Source organism: Punica granatum, chromosome 3 (genome assembly GCF_007655135.1).
Source record: "Punica granatum isolate Tunisia-2019 chromosome 3, ASM765513v2, whole genome shotgun sequence".
Classification (NCBI taxonomy): Eukaryota; Viridiplantae; Streptophyta; class Magnoliopsida; order Myrtales; family Lythraceae; genus Punica; species Punica granatum.
The window spans coordinates 13,822,473-13,837,614 of NC_045129.1; the positions used below are offsets into that span (position 1 = coordinate 13,822,473).

At 41.4% G+C, this 15,142-nt stretch overlaps 4 protein-coding genes across 6 annotated transcripts; 3 read left to right on the plus strand and 1 right to left on the minus strand.

The window, feature by feature from the left end:
* Positions 1 to 5,436: 5,436 nt before the first annotated feature.
* Positions 5,437 to 8,811, plus strand: LOC116199371 (zinc finger BED domain-containing protein DAYSLEEPER-like). 2 transcript variants are annotated; one of them, XM_031529696.1, is made up of 3 exons: positions 5,437 to 5,783; positions 6,145 to 6,183; positions 6,544 to 8,811. In XM_031529696.1, coding segments are annotated over exons 2-3 (2,127 nt in total). In that variant the 5' UTR covers positions 5,437 to 5,783; positions 6,145 to 6,181; the 3' UTR covers positions 8,669 to 8,811. The 2 variants fall into 2 exon arrangements, with proteins under 2 accessions (XP_031385556.1, XP_031385555.1); XM_031529695.1 differs by lacking the exon at positions 6,145 to 6,183.
* Positions 8,812 to 9,189: 378 nt separating this feature from the next.
* On the plus strand, positions 9,190 to 10,900 carry LOC116200403 (putative pentatricopeptide repeat-containing protein At3g15930; the record flags this gene model as incomplete). The annotated part of the gene is given in 7 exon segments (XM_031531249.1): positions 9,190 to 9,489; positions 9,491 to 9,583; positions 9,616 to 9,697; positions 9,700 to 9,750; positions 9,753 to 9,888; positions 9,890 to 10,359; positions 10,362 to 10,900. Coding segments are annotated over 7 exon segments (1,380 nt in total), but the record flags the coding sequence as incomplete, so codon positions are not given.
* A 394-nt stretch (positions 10,901 to 11,294) lies between these two features.
* On the plus strand, positions 11,295 to 12,781 carry LOC116199373. 2 transcript variants are annotated; one of them, XM_031529699.1, is made up of 3 exons: positions 11,295 to 11,655; positions 11,750 to 11,918; positions 12,649 to 12,781. In XM_031529699.1, exons 1-3 carry the CDS (start codon positions 11,329 to 11,331, stop codon positions 12,696 to 12,698), a joined length of 546 nt encoding a protein of 181 aa, XP_031385559.1. In that variant the 5' UTR covers positions 11,295 to 11,328; the 3' UTR covers positions 12,699 to 12,781. The 2 variants fall into 2 exon arrangements, with proteins under 2 accessions (XP_031385559.1, XP_031385558.1); XM_031529698.1 differs by having other exon boundaries at positions 12,654 to 12,781.
* Positions 12,010 to 14,526, minus strand: LOC116199372. Its single transcript, XM_031529697.1, has 5 exons — positions 14,181 to 14,526; positions 13,556 to 13,688; positions 13,023 to 13,249; positions 12,674 to 12,847; positions 12,010 to 12,462 (listed from the first exon to the last, which is right to left on the minus strand). Exons 1-5 carry the CDS (start codon positions 14,379 to 14,381, stop codon positions 12,376 to 12,378), a joined length of 822 nt encoding a protein of 273 aa, XP_031385557.1. The 5' UTR covers positions 14,382 to 14,526; the 3' UTR covers positions 12,010 to 12,375.
* Positions 14,527 to 15,142: the final 616 nt, after the last annotated feature.

The following is a 15,142-nucleotide window of genomic DNA, read 5'->3' on the forward strand; positions in this document are numbered from 1 at the left end:
TGGAGTGTCTATTTTACTCTATATATATATTTTCCTATGCTTCTTTAGATATCATTTTCTATTTTTCCGGTTGAGCACTACGCCTTCCTTCTATCTTTTTCTTCTTCTTTTTTTCTTTTTTATTTGGTGACTTTCTGTATTCTTAGACTTTGCAAATTCTTTGTACTTTGGTATTTGTACAAGGAAGAATACTCATCTCACATACGATCTCCGACAAAGATATCGCAAAAGGCAACGTCCGTTGCATCTACCAATTATCGTGAAAATAAAGGGTTGAATAGCATTAGTTAAAATGATTAGAAACCCTAAAAATTCTCCTATTTGAAATCCTCTTCGACGTTCATGAGATTCTAATACTCATATTCTGCAAGAAATTCCCTTCCCCTAAACTCCTTGAGCTCTAATATCTCAATATCTCCTTCTCACATATCAAATGTTACTCACAGTTATAGGCTTACAATGGAGTTCCAGTAATTGGTTGCAAACAAAACAGGATTGATATACACATATGCTGCTATGCATCCAATTGCAACTTGAATTGCCTATCAAAAGAATTGGCAACATATTACAGGGGGATCAAGAATGATACGGATTTTCTTAAATCTCATAGCGCTCCGCTCCTTGCCGAATAATTCAGACCCTCCTAAAATCAAGAATGACATGTTCAAGCCAATTGCCAATTCTACCTTCTATATATCTTTTGAGAATGCAATTATTTCCCCTAATTTCATTGGCAAAACTTGCGAAATAACTCTATGATGGTTACTTTTGTCTATTTGACAAATACGGTTGTGAATTTAGTATTTATCATTATGAAAGTCAGCTCACATTGTAAATATACATGATTATCTATTCAATTTTCTCTCCATCAATTTCCTACTCTGTCCTCTCTCCCTATATATCTCTCTTTCTCTCTTCCTCTTTTCTAGCCTTTTAGATTTGGCACAAACCTCTCTTTTCTCCAACCAAATTTTGTTTATCAACTAATTTTTCAAATATAAAGTCACTCAAATTATATATCTGATAAATATTATTAGTAAATTAAAATAAATAAAATTATATAACTCAAAATGATAATTCAATTTTAAAACGACTTTTTAAATTTTTGATATCAAAATACAAAAGGTAATTCGATTTTCTGAATTTTGCCTCTTTTAAACAATAATTACTCACTCTTAGAGTAAAATACCAACTTATTTAGCATGTATATTAAATTTATTTATTCTTTTAGACCATGCATTGTGCATCACACGACATTTTTATCCATATATTTTATTTTAAATTACCTACATTAATATTTTATTTTTAAGTCTTTCGGCAATACTTTATCTTTTGATTAATTTATTGATAATTTTTCTTAACTTTTCTAATTAAGTAAACTTTTTTCGTAATCAAACTAATGTATTATAGTCAGGTACAGAAAGATTTGTGAATTATGGATGACGTGCTAATTAAGTGAAACTATTCATCCAAAATAATTCATAAAAAAATGAAAATCAAGTTATTTATAAATTAGGTGATATAATCAATTTTGATTATTATTTGTTATAATAGAATTTCGCATGCAGTTTATGGGCATGAAGTAATTCTTTTGTTCACTATGCAAATCAAAATCAAGATTAATTAGATTCAATAGAATTATATTTTCCATCAAAATCCATACGTCAACGGATTCAAAATTGTGTCTTTGATTTTGTAAGGCCGAATCTAATGCTATTATTTACGGGGGAGTTTAATTTTGTGACCGCCAAATAATTTTCCTATGTTTTAGGATAGGAAAAAGTATAGTTTTAGTCACATAGATTTAGTGACTTTTCTATAGTCATCCCCGGTTCTATTTTTTTTCTATTTTCGTCCTTTATCTTTTACCAATTTTCTATTTTCATCATTCCGTTAATTTGACTGTTAAGTTTGCTGACATGAAATCTAATTAGATGCCCAATTAGACACATGGACGCCACATTTTTGCCTCAATGTATTAAAAAAAAGAGAGATAAATATGGACGTGATTGATTGGAATGAGCAACAGCATGTCCCAAGCAAGGAGGCTGGCCCGTGATCGAAACCTATGAAGCTATCGCTGACCCAAGAGCTGCAGCATTACCCGACTTAGACAGCCGTACACTAGGTTGGCAGCTCATGGATGGCAGTCGTAGATCATTTCCAAGTTAGGGCGTGAATGAACTTGGACATGGTTCTAATTGGCAAGAATGGCCAGTCATGAGGCAATTTCCAGATCACTCGATATTGCAATTAATTTAGAGAAATTCCTATGCAAGGCACCCGTAATTACCAAGAAAGTGGGCATGTACATATGAAATATATTGCATGGGTTGCGTAGAGCCCCAGACGTTAGAAGAATTCCAACGCAGGAGCGTCCAAGGAAGGAAGATATTATGTTGAGGGTTGACTTCCGTAATGGGAAATTCCCATGTGAAGGAAGATATGCGTGGAAGAAGATTGCAAGAGATGGAAATGCATTGGATTGCCTTTCATAGGCAATTTCATTTCCTTTTACTTAGTCTCATCAATTAGGAATAAATGGAGATTTATTCTCCATAATAGCTAGGATAATATTTCTTCCTTATTAGGCAATGAGTGGTCTCTGGCCACATTATTAGGATAGTCTCAATTTGGTTTATTGTTCTTTTTATAAGATAATTTCCCAATTTTGGTATCTTGGACGTGACTCTAAATCGAGCCTATATATATCAAATTGGAAGAATACTGTAAGACCCAGCATCAACACAAATCTCACTATTCTATTATCTTTCATTTATCACACTGTTACATTCCTGTATCTTTATTTTTCTTGCACCTTGGTCCTTGATTTTATGGCTTTTACCTATGCCACACTTTACTTATCGAAGCCCTTACCTTTCTTGCACCTTTTCATTTCCCATGCACTAAACCCGCTCTCTGGAGCAACCCGTTCAATCTTCTAGGAATGTTCAGTTTATCCCTCTACAGTCTCGATTTTTGAATCGAGGAGGCATTCCCATTGAGTCGAGGCTCTCGGGCCAAAGCTCAACCTTTTCGGCAATCTAAAGAAGCACTCTTACAGGCCAACTCGGCCGTGACCCTTGTCATCTAGGTCGACTTCTGAGCTGTCTCGACACCATAAAGATCGGCTTTCGGGCCGTCTTCCTACAAGTATCGGATCGAAGTGCCTCCCTCAAAGTCGTGCATCGTCTGATGCTCATTTCCATCATCACTTGATCGACAACATCATTCTCTCGAAAACCCTGACGAATTTCATATAATTAAGAGGAGAGAGCATAGATAAAAAGGTCACATGGTGGACATAAAGCCAAAACCATGGGAGTAAAATATATTGATTGAATAGAACGACTTAACAAATATCACAGAGAATGCACATATTTATAGGCTACAGGGAATCTAAAAATAAGTATCAAAGATACTTAATAATATCAAAATCAGATCTAGAAAATTTGAAGAATATTAACTACCTAATTTATCAATATGATTTTATTTTGAAAATATTATATTTTCTAAATAACCTAATAATATCTCTAACATTCCCTTTCAAGATGAGCACGTAGCACATCAAAATGTTTGTCTTGCATGTAAAGACGAGTTTGATGACGACAAGAGCTTCTCGGTATAGAAGATAACGAGTATGGATTAACTGGGGTTCTTCGCCCAAAAAATCATCTAGAAATTGACTTGAGCTCCTTGTCTTTAGAGGTCGAGAAATAACGTAACAATTGACTTGAGACTTTCGCCTTCAAAAGTCGAATAAAATGGCTTGAACATCTTGGCTTATGAGGCTAGAAAATATTGACTTGAACCTTTTTGCCTTCAAAGGTCCGTTGTTGCCATCTCCGTCGTCTCATTTGCCTTCAAAGGTCCGTTGTTGCCGTCTTCGTCATCTCATCATCATCAGGCCTCATTGTACCACTCTGATACTATGATGAATTTCATATAATTGAAAGGATACATGGCAGCCATAAAGCCAAAAACATGAGAGTAAAATATATTGACTGAATAGAACAACTCAACAAATATCATAGAGAATGCACCTATTTATAGGCTACAATGAATCTAAAAATAAATATTAAGATACCGAATAATATCAAAATCAGATCTAAAAAATTTTAAAAATATTAACTACTTGATTGATTAATACGATTTTATTCTAAAAATAATCTAATAATATCTGTAACAAATCCAACCGCCGACTAGGCCTAAGAATCTCTAGGGCCGTGGCACTGTGCTTGAGCGCAATTAGAACGGTGAGTGGTTTCACCCTACGCATTCTTGGGACCGCGTCTTGGCACACATGGTAAATACAACACTGCCAATCTACAGCCTAAGAGTGAATTGCAGAATTCAAGCAAACATAAACAAATTAAATGTTATTATCTCGATAAATTCGATCGCTAAAAAAATTGAACAAAATCTATCCATTTTCCCACAAATATCGACATCTCTAAACATAAAGTACAATAACAACTCTTCGCACTAATTTTCAAATCTAAAGCTGCTTCAAATTTTTTTTAAAAAAGAAAAAAATCCCCATGATTAATAGTAGTTTTATAAAATCCACGCACGGCATGAGTGAATTATCTAATTATTACCTAGTCATGTGGTACTAGGGACACAAATATTAAAATCAATATGTAATATATTAAAACAGATAAGTGAATTTCATTGAGTTTTATTCGAGAGTTCTCAATTCCTTATCAAATTTCGAAAACCCATAACTTCCGAGAGAATGATTGTTGTTTTTTTTTGGTTAATCCGGGGTATTCGAGTTTTGTCCGACTAATTTTCGAGGCTCCGTGAATCTTTAGCGGCGCTCCGGTGGCTCCAAGGGAATTCGAACTCGAATCTTGATGCAAATTTGGATACACATTAACCACTAGGTTGAATCCCTTTGAATTGAGAGAATGATTACTTTAGTTAGGATTCATTGTGTTTTCGCATACAAAAGTTGAAACCGAAAAAAGAAAAAATCATAAATTAATTTCACATGTCGTGCATCCTCCAAGGACCGAGGACCATCAAATGGAACGGGTAGCCCGAAACAAAAGCAAAAGAAAATTCAGACTCCCTCGCCACACGCGGCGCATGCCTGTTGGATGGTGACGAAATTCCGTCACTGGACTGTCCAATGAATTTTCGCCCATCACATCCGTATGAAAAGAAGGCTTATAAACCATAAACAAGCGGGGTAAGCGGGGCCCATGGAGATCAACGGCAGAGATCGGCCGAGAGATAGGTGGGCTCTGCTCAGCTCAGCTCACGGTCCACGGACCTCAAAGTCCATTATCCAATCACGGTTCTTTTACTTTGACCGACCTTCCCTTTTTTATTTTCCTTCTATTTTCTCGTCATATATAAATAAAATTTATTATATATCTAATATATATATATATATATATATTCTCTCTCCTCTCTCTCTCTCTCTCTCTCTCTCTCTCTCTCTCTCTCATCCCATCGTTCGATTTCAGATCTAGAAAGTACGCAGCATATTTTGCTCCCAAAGGCCTCAAGCCCTAAAGGTCCATTAGGGTTTCCCGAAAAGCTTAGAGCCTGGCCGGCTGAGTTCTCATCTCAAGCCTCATCAAGCCCACCCACTTCGTCTTCTACCTCTTCCCAACCAACACCCGCCACTGCAACCCAACCAAAATTCAAACTTTTTTCCTTTCCCCGCAGAAGCTTCACTGCCTTTTGCGCCAATTCCCCGGACTCACCGCCATCGATTTGAAAGTCCCGCTCCCCCCACCCTCCCCCGGTTTCATCATCCCTTTTTCAATGTAAGTGCTTTGCTCCGTTATGCTTTTAAGCTCCGTGTCTTGTGGGGTCCTGGCGCGCTGGACCTGTCTGTGTGACTGAATTTCGGTCCTGGATCTGCTGTTTGGGATTCTTGTCCTTGCTAGGGTTTAGCCCTGTTTTCTGTGGGTTTAATTGGGGATTTCTGCTATGATATTTTGAAGTGTCGGGTGGGGTTTGCCGGCTGAGAACTTTGATGTGTCTGTTGACTTTAATTAATTATGAGACTCTGGGAAGATTTAAAGCTGAATTTTTGTGCTGCAGTCGATGCTCGATTATATTACATGTCACGCCGTACATGAAAGATCATGTTGAACTGTTGAATTGATCATATGCCTTTTCCAGTTTATGCCAGGGCCACTCACGGTACCATTACGAACAAATGTACGAGTTTTATAGTGGTGGTCTTTTGCTTCAGCAGTTAGCGTTACTTATCTACTATGATGTGCCTGGACGGGGAAGTCGGAATTCATATGAAGCCCATGTTTTTGCTCAAGTTTTATGTAAATTTCGTGTGCTGCAGATCCTTGCTGCTATCGAACCCCCTTATATGTTGCATTTATTGTTTATCGATGATTTCTTTGATGCAGAGGAATTCTCTTACTCATCTTTCCGTTTCATCTGGGACGATTATTTTGGCTGGTTCCAACTGTTCTGTTTGGAAAGGATATCAGCAAAGGATATCAGCGTTTTGGCATCCCTTGTGCAATACTTTATCTGATGTTGTTCTTATCGCTATTGCAGGGACACACCTGCTCCCATGGACATGGAAACTGCAATAGTCCCTGCTACTCCCACCTCCCCAATTGAGAGTGAAGATCCGGCCAGCCCAGAATCTCAGCCCAACAAGCGCAGAAGAAAGAAGTCCATCGTGTGGGAGCACTTCACTGTTGAGGTTGTGGGCCCAGGTCACACACGGGCCTGCTGCAAACAGTGCAAGAAGTCCTTTGCTTACATTACCGGCTCAAAATTGGCCGGCACAAGCCACCTAAAGCGGCACATTGCTTTGGGAATCTGCCCCATGAGCCGTGACAAGGGTGGTCAACTTTCCCCTTATACCCCGGCCTCCAAGCCCAGTGGTGATGGGGGCAATTCAGGTGGGACAGATCCACCAAAAAGACGCTACAGGACAACTCCTGCATTCACTGCAATGCCTCTTGATCAAGAGCGGTGCAACCACGAGGTCATCAAGATGATCATTCTCCATGAGTACCCTCTCCACATCGTTGAGCACCCGGGATTCATCGACTTTGTGCGTACACTTCATCCCCATTATAATATGGTGAGCTTCAACACAGTTCAGGGTGATTGCGTGGACTTATACCTTAAGGAAAAGCAGAAGCTTCTGGGTGTTATAAGTAGCATTCCAGGTCATGTGAATCTGACCATTGATCTCTGGACCTCGAACCAAACCCTAGGCTACGTCTTCCTCACAGGTCACTTTATTGACAATGACTGGAATTTGCATCGGCGCCTTCTTAATGTTGTTATGGTACCGTCACCTGATTCAGAACATGCCTTTAACCAAGCTGTCGTCGCATGCCTATCTGATTGGAGCTTGGATACCAGACTGTTTACTCTCACTCTCGATCAGTCTGTCTCCAGCGAAAATGTTCTCGGGAACCTCAGAGGCTTACTTTCTGTGAAGAACCCGCTTGTGTTGAACGGTCAATTAGTTGTCGGGAGCTGCTTTGCCCGTGTTCTGAGTCGTCTCGCACAGGATGCTCTGGGGTCGATGGAGGGGACTGTCACGAGAATTCGCAGCAGTGTAAAGTTTGTGAAAACTTCGGAAGATCACGATGAGAAGTTTGCGGAGCTGAAGCAGCATCTTCTAACCCAAAGCACAAAGGAACTCTCCATTGATGACCAAACTAAATGGAATACAACTTATAATATGCTGGTTGCTGCCTGTGAGCATGAGGAGGTCTTTCGCTACTTTGATGCCGCTAACCCAGGCGTTAGGTTGTCCCTTTCGGAGGATGAATGGAAGCAGGTAGAGACATTGTGCTCTTACGTGAAGATCTTCTTTGATGCTGCAAGCCTTTTAGCTGGGAGACCATACCCTACAGCAAATATTTTCTTCCATGAAGTTTCTAAGATTCAGTTGGAGCTGACACATGCTGCTTCGAGTCCGGACCCATTTGTGAGCAACCTAGTTAAACCTCTGCAAGAGAAGTTTGATAAGTACTGGAAGGATTCCTGCCTTGTCTTAGCCATTGCAGTGGTGATGGATCCAAGATTTAAGATGAAGCTCGTTGAGTTCAGCTACTCAAGAATCTATGGGGACGATGCCGAGAATTGGACCAGGATCGTTGATGATGGGATCCACGAGCTCTACCTTGACTACCTCGAGCCGATGCTTCCTCTTCCAGCAGCTCCAGTTGAAAATGGAGAGGAGAACCTAAAAACAGAGGCACCAGGAGGAGGATTGCCTCAAGGAGGAGGGGCCACCTCACAGGAAGATCTTCAGCTGCATCATGATGGTACTCTTATCTCCTTTGGGGATGGGCTTTCAGACTTTGATGTGTACATATCGGAGATCTCGAGCAGTCAGGAAACGAAATCGGAGCTCGACCAGTACTTGGAGGAGTCCCTCTTGCCTCGGGTGCAAGAATTTGATGTCCTGGGCTGGTGGAAACTGAACCAAATGAAGTACCCGGTCCTCTCTAAGATGGCAGCAGACGTCTTATCGATACCAATGTGCACCGTTCCTCCCGAATCTGTCTTCGACACCAGGAGCAGGAAGATTGATCGGTATCGGAGTTCGTTACGACCGGTGACACTGGAGGCACTCATCTGTGCGAAGGACTGGCTTCAGCATGAAGCTTTCTCGGATGTCCCGAATGCAACTTTGAAGAGTGAAGTTTAGTATGTGTCTCGTGAATAGTAGTACTGAGTGGTATTTCTGTTCTTTGTCAGTGCTTAGATCGCTGTTGATTTCTCTGGTAGATTGGTTTGTGTTAGGTACTTTTACACTAGAGGAAACCCTAGATTGATTTTTCATCTCTCTCTCTCTCTGTGTCTCTCTCTCTCTCTGTGTCTCTCTCTCTCTCTCTCGTCTCTCTCTCTCGTATGAATGATTTCCCATGCAACTTTATATTCTGATTCAGATATTAGTCAATGTTAGATTGAGGATTCGCCGTCAATCACATCCTAGCAAAAAATGTGACGCCGGCTTCTCTGTGCAGCTTTACACGTAAATGTTCGTGCTTCTGCTTCGAGAATCCGGGAAACAACACTCGAGAAAATGGTCCAATGCCCTGCTCTTTTTCGCCATGAAAGCCATCTAACAGCGCTCTTGGAAATCTGGAAAACTGCTTCCCAGCTGAAGCAAATTCACTCTCAAATCATAGCACTCGGCCTGGCTTCCAAACCAAGATCCAGAAATAAGCTTATTGCGTGGGACTGTCATCCTCAACTCACTTGTTTGACGGAATTCCCGAACCAACCGTCTACATCTGGAACACCACGATGAAGGCATATTCTTTGATAGAGACCCCTGAGTGTGGACTCCTGACGTACATGGTCATGTTAAGAAGGGGCATGAAGCTCGATAGGTACACGTTCCCATTCTTGTTGAAGGGGTTCAGATTTTCCCGCGATAAAGCATTTACATGCGGGAAGCAGTTGCTTGATCATGTTGTTAAGTTTGGGTTTGATTCTAATGAGCATGTCCAATATGCTTTGCTTTCATAGGTTCTCCTTCAGTGGCCAGATTCAGTTGGCTCATCGACTTCTTAATTTAAGTCGCAAATGGAATGTTGTGGCCTGGATCGAGTTGTCTTAATGGGATTTGCGAATGCTGCTCGAATCGATCTAGCCCGGAAGTACTTTGATGAGATGCCACAGAGAGATCTGGTCTCTTGGATAGCTATGATCAATGGCTACCTAAAAGCAAACGAATTGAGAAGGTTTTGGCACTTTTCCACAAGATGCAAATTTCCAGTGTGAGATCGGTGAGTTCTCCATATTCTGTGCTCTCATGGCTTGTGCGAATCTTGGGGTTCTTGACGTAGGGGAATGGACAAAGACCTACATTGATCGGAACAATATCAGGAACGATATTTTCGTTGGAGATGCACTGAAAGACATACTTCAAGTGCGGGTGTGTAGAAAAGGCCATAAGAGAATTTAATCAAATGCCTCGAAGGGACAAATTTCCATGGACTTCGATGAATGTCGGGCTTGCGGTCAATGGCCACGGAGAAGCTCTTTGCATGTTCTCAGAGATTCTGAGAGTATCCATAAAGCCTGATGAGGTTACTTACATCGGAGTCCTCACTGCTTGTTCCCACCCGGGAATGGTAGAACAGGGAAGGGAGCTTTTCTCTCGAATGACTGCCCAGCATGGCATCGAGCTCAACTTGGTACATTTTCGATGCCTAGTCGACCTTCTGGGTCGATCAGGTCTCCTTGAAGAAGCACACAAGGTTCTATACTCGATGCCCTTGAGACCGAAGGCTGTGATATGGGGGGCGCTTTTTGGGGCTTGCAGAGCGCACAAATACCAGGAAATGGTTGAAATAGCAGCACAGAAGATTCTTGAGCTGGAGCCGGAGAATGAGGCATTTACGTTACGTTATGCAATGTATTCACTGCCTGCAAGATGTGGGAAAAGTTGTCCGAGCAGAGAAGGGCAATGACTGACGGGAATGGTTCAATTCACAAGTTTGTGGCAGCAGGGGATGAGTCTCATCCTCAGTCCGACGAAATCTATGCGAAGTTGGACGAGACGATGAGGGAGTTGAGACTTGCAGGGTGTAGACCGGATACTTCCGAGGTGTTCCTCGATATGGAGGAGCGAAAATAAGAGAGTGCGGTCTTTCGGCACCATTAGGAGTTGGCCATGGAATTTGCTCTGATGAATTGGAGGGCACCAGTCCGAGATAGGTTCATGCAGAACCATGGGCGTGCCCAGAATGCTGCTAAGTGACGGCGCTTGTATTCGAGATTGTGCATTGTGTTGTTCGATGTCAGAATCGATGACTCCGTTGGACGAGTTCTAAGTTCCAATCTTGTTCCTTTTTTTCTTTGAACTTGATTTTTAAATATTTCATCTAGTATTTCATTTGGCTCGAATAAATAATTCGAAGTCGATTAATAATTGAGATCGGGGTTGATACACACTATTCTATTCCCCTTGCTTTAAATAAAAATTATTAAATCTCCAGGAAAAGTAAGTACGCAAAAAATGAAAAAATACTAAATTTCTTATTTTATTTTATTATCGTTCTATTTCGGTGATAAGGTTTTTTGAAAAAGGTTTGTGATTCGTTACTTACTAACTTTTCGGAGAAGATCGTGTTTATAATGAGTCCACTCCGAAAGGCACTTACGAGATGATTTGTCAAACTTAGAGGGGCAATTTGAAGGACATCGAAAACTACGGGGTGCTTTTTGAGAGTCAGCCAAAGTAAAGGGAGGAGGGTAGGCGAAACCAATATGAACAAGTTCGACTGTCTTCTTCTCCCAGTCAACTCTGTTGAGCGATACCACACAGAGCTGCTGACGTGGCGCAGAGGATAATGAATGGATTCAAGAGGACTGGACTGTAAAGAATTCGAAAGAGAGGTCCCAGCCGGAGCCCCGTCAAAGCAGCTGCAAGTCATGGCGGCGATAGCCCCTTCAGTGGGCGTGGGAGCAACTGACCTCCGCTTCGCCTACCGCCGCTGCGGGCCCTCTTCCAATCTCAAGCGCTCAAGGCCCGCGAGGAATGGTAATGCCATTGCTGTAGATGTATTCTTTGTCAAGCCGTCTAACTCTCCGCCGGAGATGAGAATCAGAAGGTCCCCTCAGGTTCAAGCTTCTAAATCCAACGGACGAGTCGATGGCTCCGATGACGCCTCCTTTTTCAAGGTTCCCTCTCTCACGGAGTGCTGCTGCCTCATGGTGATTTCATTCGAGTCGAATGGATATTATACAGAAAACTTTGTTCATTCACTTCTCGCAGGAGGATTTGAGCTACCTGGGGAAACTGGGAGCTGGGTCTGTTGCGGGAGCAGCGGCGATCAAGTACGGGAGCATCATCTTCCCCGACATAACAAGACCGAACATCCTGCAAGCCCTGATCATGATCTCAACTCCCGTGATTGTCTCCGTGTTTCTTCTGATTAAACAGAGTAAGGATGCAGAGTGATTATTTTCTTATGTATCCCTCTGATCGTGTATGGGATGATGATCATCCTTATGTGTTCATCCCTCAATGTACGATTCAAGAGTAAATGCAAATCTTAGCACTAGATTTTTAGCAATGTCACAATCAAAATTCTTGCGGGCACGACATACGTAAACAATACAACAAACTTTCAACTTGATTAGACTGACTTTAGAAGGTCACTGCATCTCAGTAACCACCCAGCTACTAGATAAACCCCCCAGCAACTATAACTATCCCACCTCTTCTCGAGCACAAACGAATTGAAAATGGAAATGTTCTTCGCAGTAGGTTCTCCATGCAGTGATCTCTGACTGTATCTCCTTTAGCCTGTTGAAAAGAGGTTGGAAGAACTGGAATGTCTTGTATGAGGAACCAGCTCTGTGGAACACGAATTCCTAGTAGACATTTGTCCTAGTAAATCAGAATACATCGGGATGAAACCGTCCAGGCCAGGCATTGCTCTGTTCGGCCTGTCTCAAATGCATTCTCAAGGCATAGTTGTTGACCTGTGAGCACAAAGAAACAGAAGTTATTACTTAGCCTCAAAACAAATTCTGTGCTCAAACCATGCCCTTGGGATTGTTATCAGGAAATGACACTTGTAAGACGCCAAGATAAATTGGATCGGTGAAAAATGTCATTCTTCCATGTAGACACTTCCACCTTCTAACAACTAAGCAATTTCATTACAGCACAGACGAAGTTTATAGTCCAGACCTCGAGTACTCGCAACTGCTCCTGATATTGAGACACTAGCTGCTTCAGATGCTGCAACTCCAGGTTCTTCTCATCATACTCTTTTTGGCGTTCATGCTGAATAGCCACGGCTCTTTTGAGAATGGCATTTTCCCGAACAGAGACCTCCAATTGTTCCTTGAGCATCACAGTTTCCTGCAAATGAGAATAGGAAAAAAAAGGGGGTGACATGATATGCCCATTTTAAGTACGAATTGGCACATTTGTGCAAACATTCTCGAGCCTAAGAGCTCATCCACAAGATGAAGCATATCCTTAACCCAAACAGTGCTGTCAATGCTCCAAAGGAAATCTAATAACTGATACCCACCTTATGAAAACTTTTTATTGCCTCAGCCCCAACTCGAGTACTGATGGAACGCTCTAAGACCTCAAGGGCATTAGTGGCACGTGCTCTAGCATCTTCAAGAGTCGTAGAACTCATCATTTGATTCACAAATGCCTTCACCCACTCAGCACCACCATTCTCATGTAAGTAACTTGAGGCTGATGGAGTCCCAGAAACATCACATTCATCTTTTCCCAATACAAAATTTCCTGAAAATAGTAGAGAATGAAACAGCAAGAAGCATTAGCCTATACAATGAATACCATCTTAGTGGATGTAGGATGTAAGAATGAACTAATTGCCACAACTAATTCCAGAACATTTTGTTTATAGCAGTCAAGAGTTGTTTCGTAGACTGATAAGCCTCCCATATTCCAGCAAGTATGAACTAACACAGAAAAGCAATTCTGCTCAATTACCAAATGTTATCCTAAATTCCTCCACATCATGGGTACCAGGGACTAACACCAGCAAATCCACTTTACCTATCCATTGTAGCATAGGAAAAACTATACCTTGCTCAAGGTTTGTCGCAGAGGTTCCAACAGAACCTCCATTCTCCCCTGCAGACCCCACTGTCATCTCATTCAGCCTCGTGATAGTCACATCCAAATCGTTCCCACATTCTTGGAATGCTCTTTCAAGTATCTGCAAAGGATTCATGATCGTAATGTACTCCCAACAGTAATTGTTACGAACAAATCAGTTTTACAACATAAGAATAAGCACAATAACAAAATCAAGCTTGCTTGTATTCTCTTTTCTCGGTTCAAATCTTAACTTTTTAATGTTTTCCTCTCATCTACTTGCTCCAGCAGTACGGGGATAAAGATAACACTAATCAAACTGATGAAACTCAAGCCTATGATAATCTCCATTTGCACCTTCCTCAGCCTATATAAGGAATCCGATCCAACACGTTCGTATAGAGCAACGATGTTCATCAAATCCAACACGTTCGTATCACACTCTAATCTAGTTTCACCAGCCCAATTTTCTGCTTCCATCAACTAATCTCAGACCGACGGACAACAGAAGCTGAAATTTCAGATACCAATCCTCAATCAGTCCAAATCTTCCGAGAATCTCCATGGACTGACAGTACAACGTTCAGGTAAATTCAGATTCAGCGAGAGAGACCTGAGGCTCCACGTGAGGGAACAGAGCTAGAAGCCGATCTGAAGCAGCCGAAGTGGATGCCGATAAGCGAATCGGAGAAGCAGACGAAGAAGACGGCGAGCAACGCCGGACTCTCTTAGATACAGGAGGTGAGACCGAAGCCGGAGGATCCATTTGGTCCTCGAACAGAGTTCTCTTGCTTCCGCACACCATTGCAGACATTATTGCAGCTCGATCTCAATCGCTCCTTCCCAATTCGGTGAAGCAGTATGTACAGAATGAAGGAGAATCTATAGGGTTAGGGTTTTAGGGATTGGATCGGGAACAGCTTGCGCTGGTGGAAAAAGTGAGCAGAGCTGCGTCCTTTCGGTGTCGAGTGGATTTTATAGACGAAATGAGGAGAGTGACGTCCAAGCGCGCTCGCCAGGCGCGTGGCGATGAGATGTTTGTCAGCGGGTGAGCGCTGGTCAAAAGAGTACGACGTCAACTCGCTGCGTGAAATGTGGTTGTCGGGATTCGGGAGGTAACTAATTTTGTTAGTGTTAGCTATATATTTTTATAGAGATATTTGCGCCATATAACCTAACATTTGAAGAAATTTTTAGTTGTAACTCAAGTTTAATTTTTTACCTGAGATATCATAATGTCGATGTGTTGGTTTCAAATTTATCCCGCTAATTTCATGTCCAAAATTGACGGAATTGCACACGTGACATGTGATACGTGTGCAATTCCGTCAATTTTGGACGGAAAATTAGTTTCGGGATAAATGTGAAATCAACACGTCAACGTTGAGATATTTCAAGTAAAAAATTAAATTTGGATTAAAACTAAAAATTTCTTCAAATGTTAGGATATATAGCGCAACTAACCCATTTTTATAAGTACACTGTAAATTTGGTTCTCAAATTATTTACCGGCCTTCACTTTAGTCCCTAAAAAAATGTTTCGCCCAATAAAATACTTAATCAAATTGAAATGTT

Bases quoted from the DNA above. Each gene is read 5' to 3' on its own strand.
- LOC116199373 (XM_031529698.1), top strand. From the start codon at position 11,329: ATGGATTCAAGAGGACTGGACTGTAAAGAATTCGAAAGAGAGGTCCCA. The intron at 11,656-11,749 runs GTTCCCTCTCTC...CACTTCTCGCAG, and splicing joins ATGACGCCTCCTTTTTCAAG to GAGGATTTGAGCTACCTGGG. The intron at 11,919-12,653 runs GTAAGGATGCAG...ATTACAGCACAG, and splicing joins GTTTCTTCTGATTAAACAGA to ACGAAGTTTATAGTCCAGAC.
- LOC116199372 (XM_031529697.1), bottom strand. From the start codon at position 14,381: ATGTCTGCAATGGTGTGCGGAAGCAAGAGAACTCTGTTCGAGGACCAA. The intron at 13,250-13,555 runs GTATAGTTTTTC...TACTATTTTCAG, and splicing joins TGCGACAAACCTTGAGCAAG to GAAATTTTGTATTGGGAAAA. The intron at 12,463-12,673 runs GTCTGGACTATA...TTGTGCTCACAG, and splicing joins AGCAGTTGCGAGTACTCGAG to GTCAACAACTATGCCTTGAG.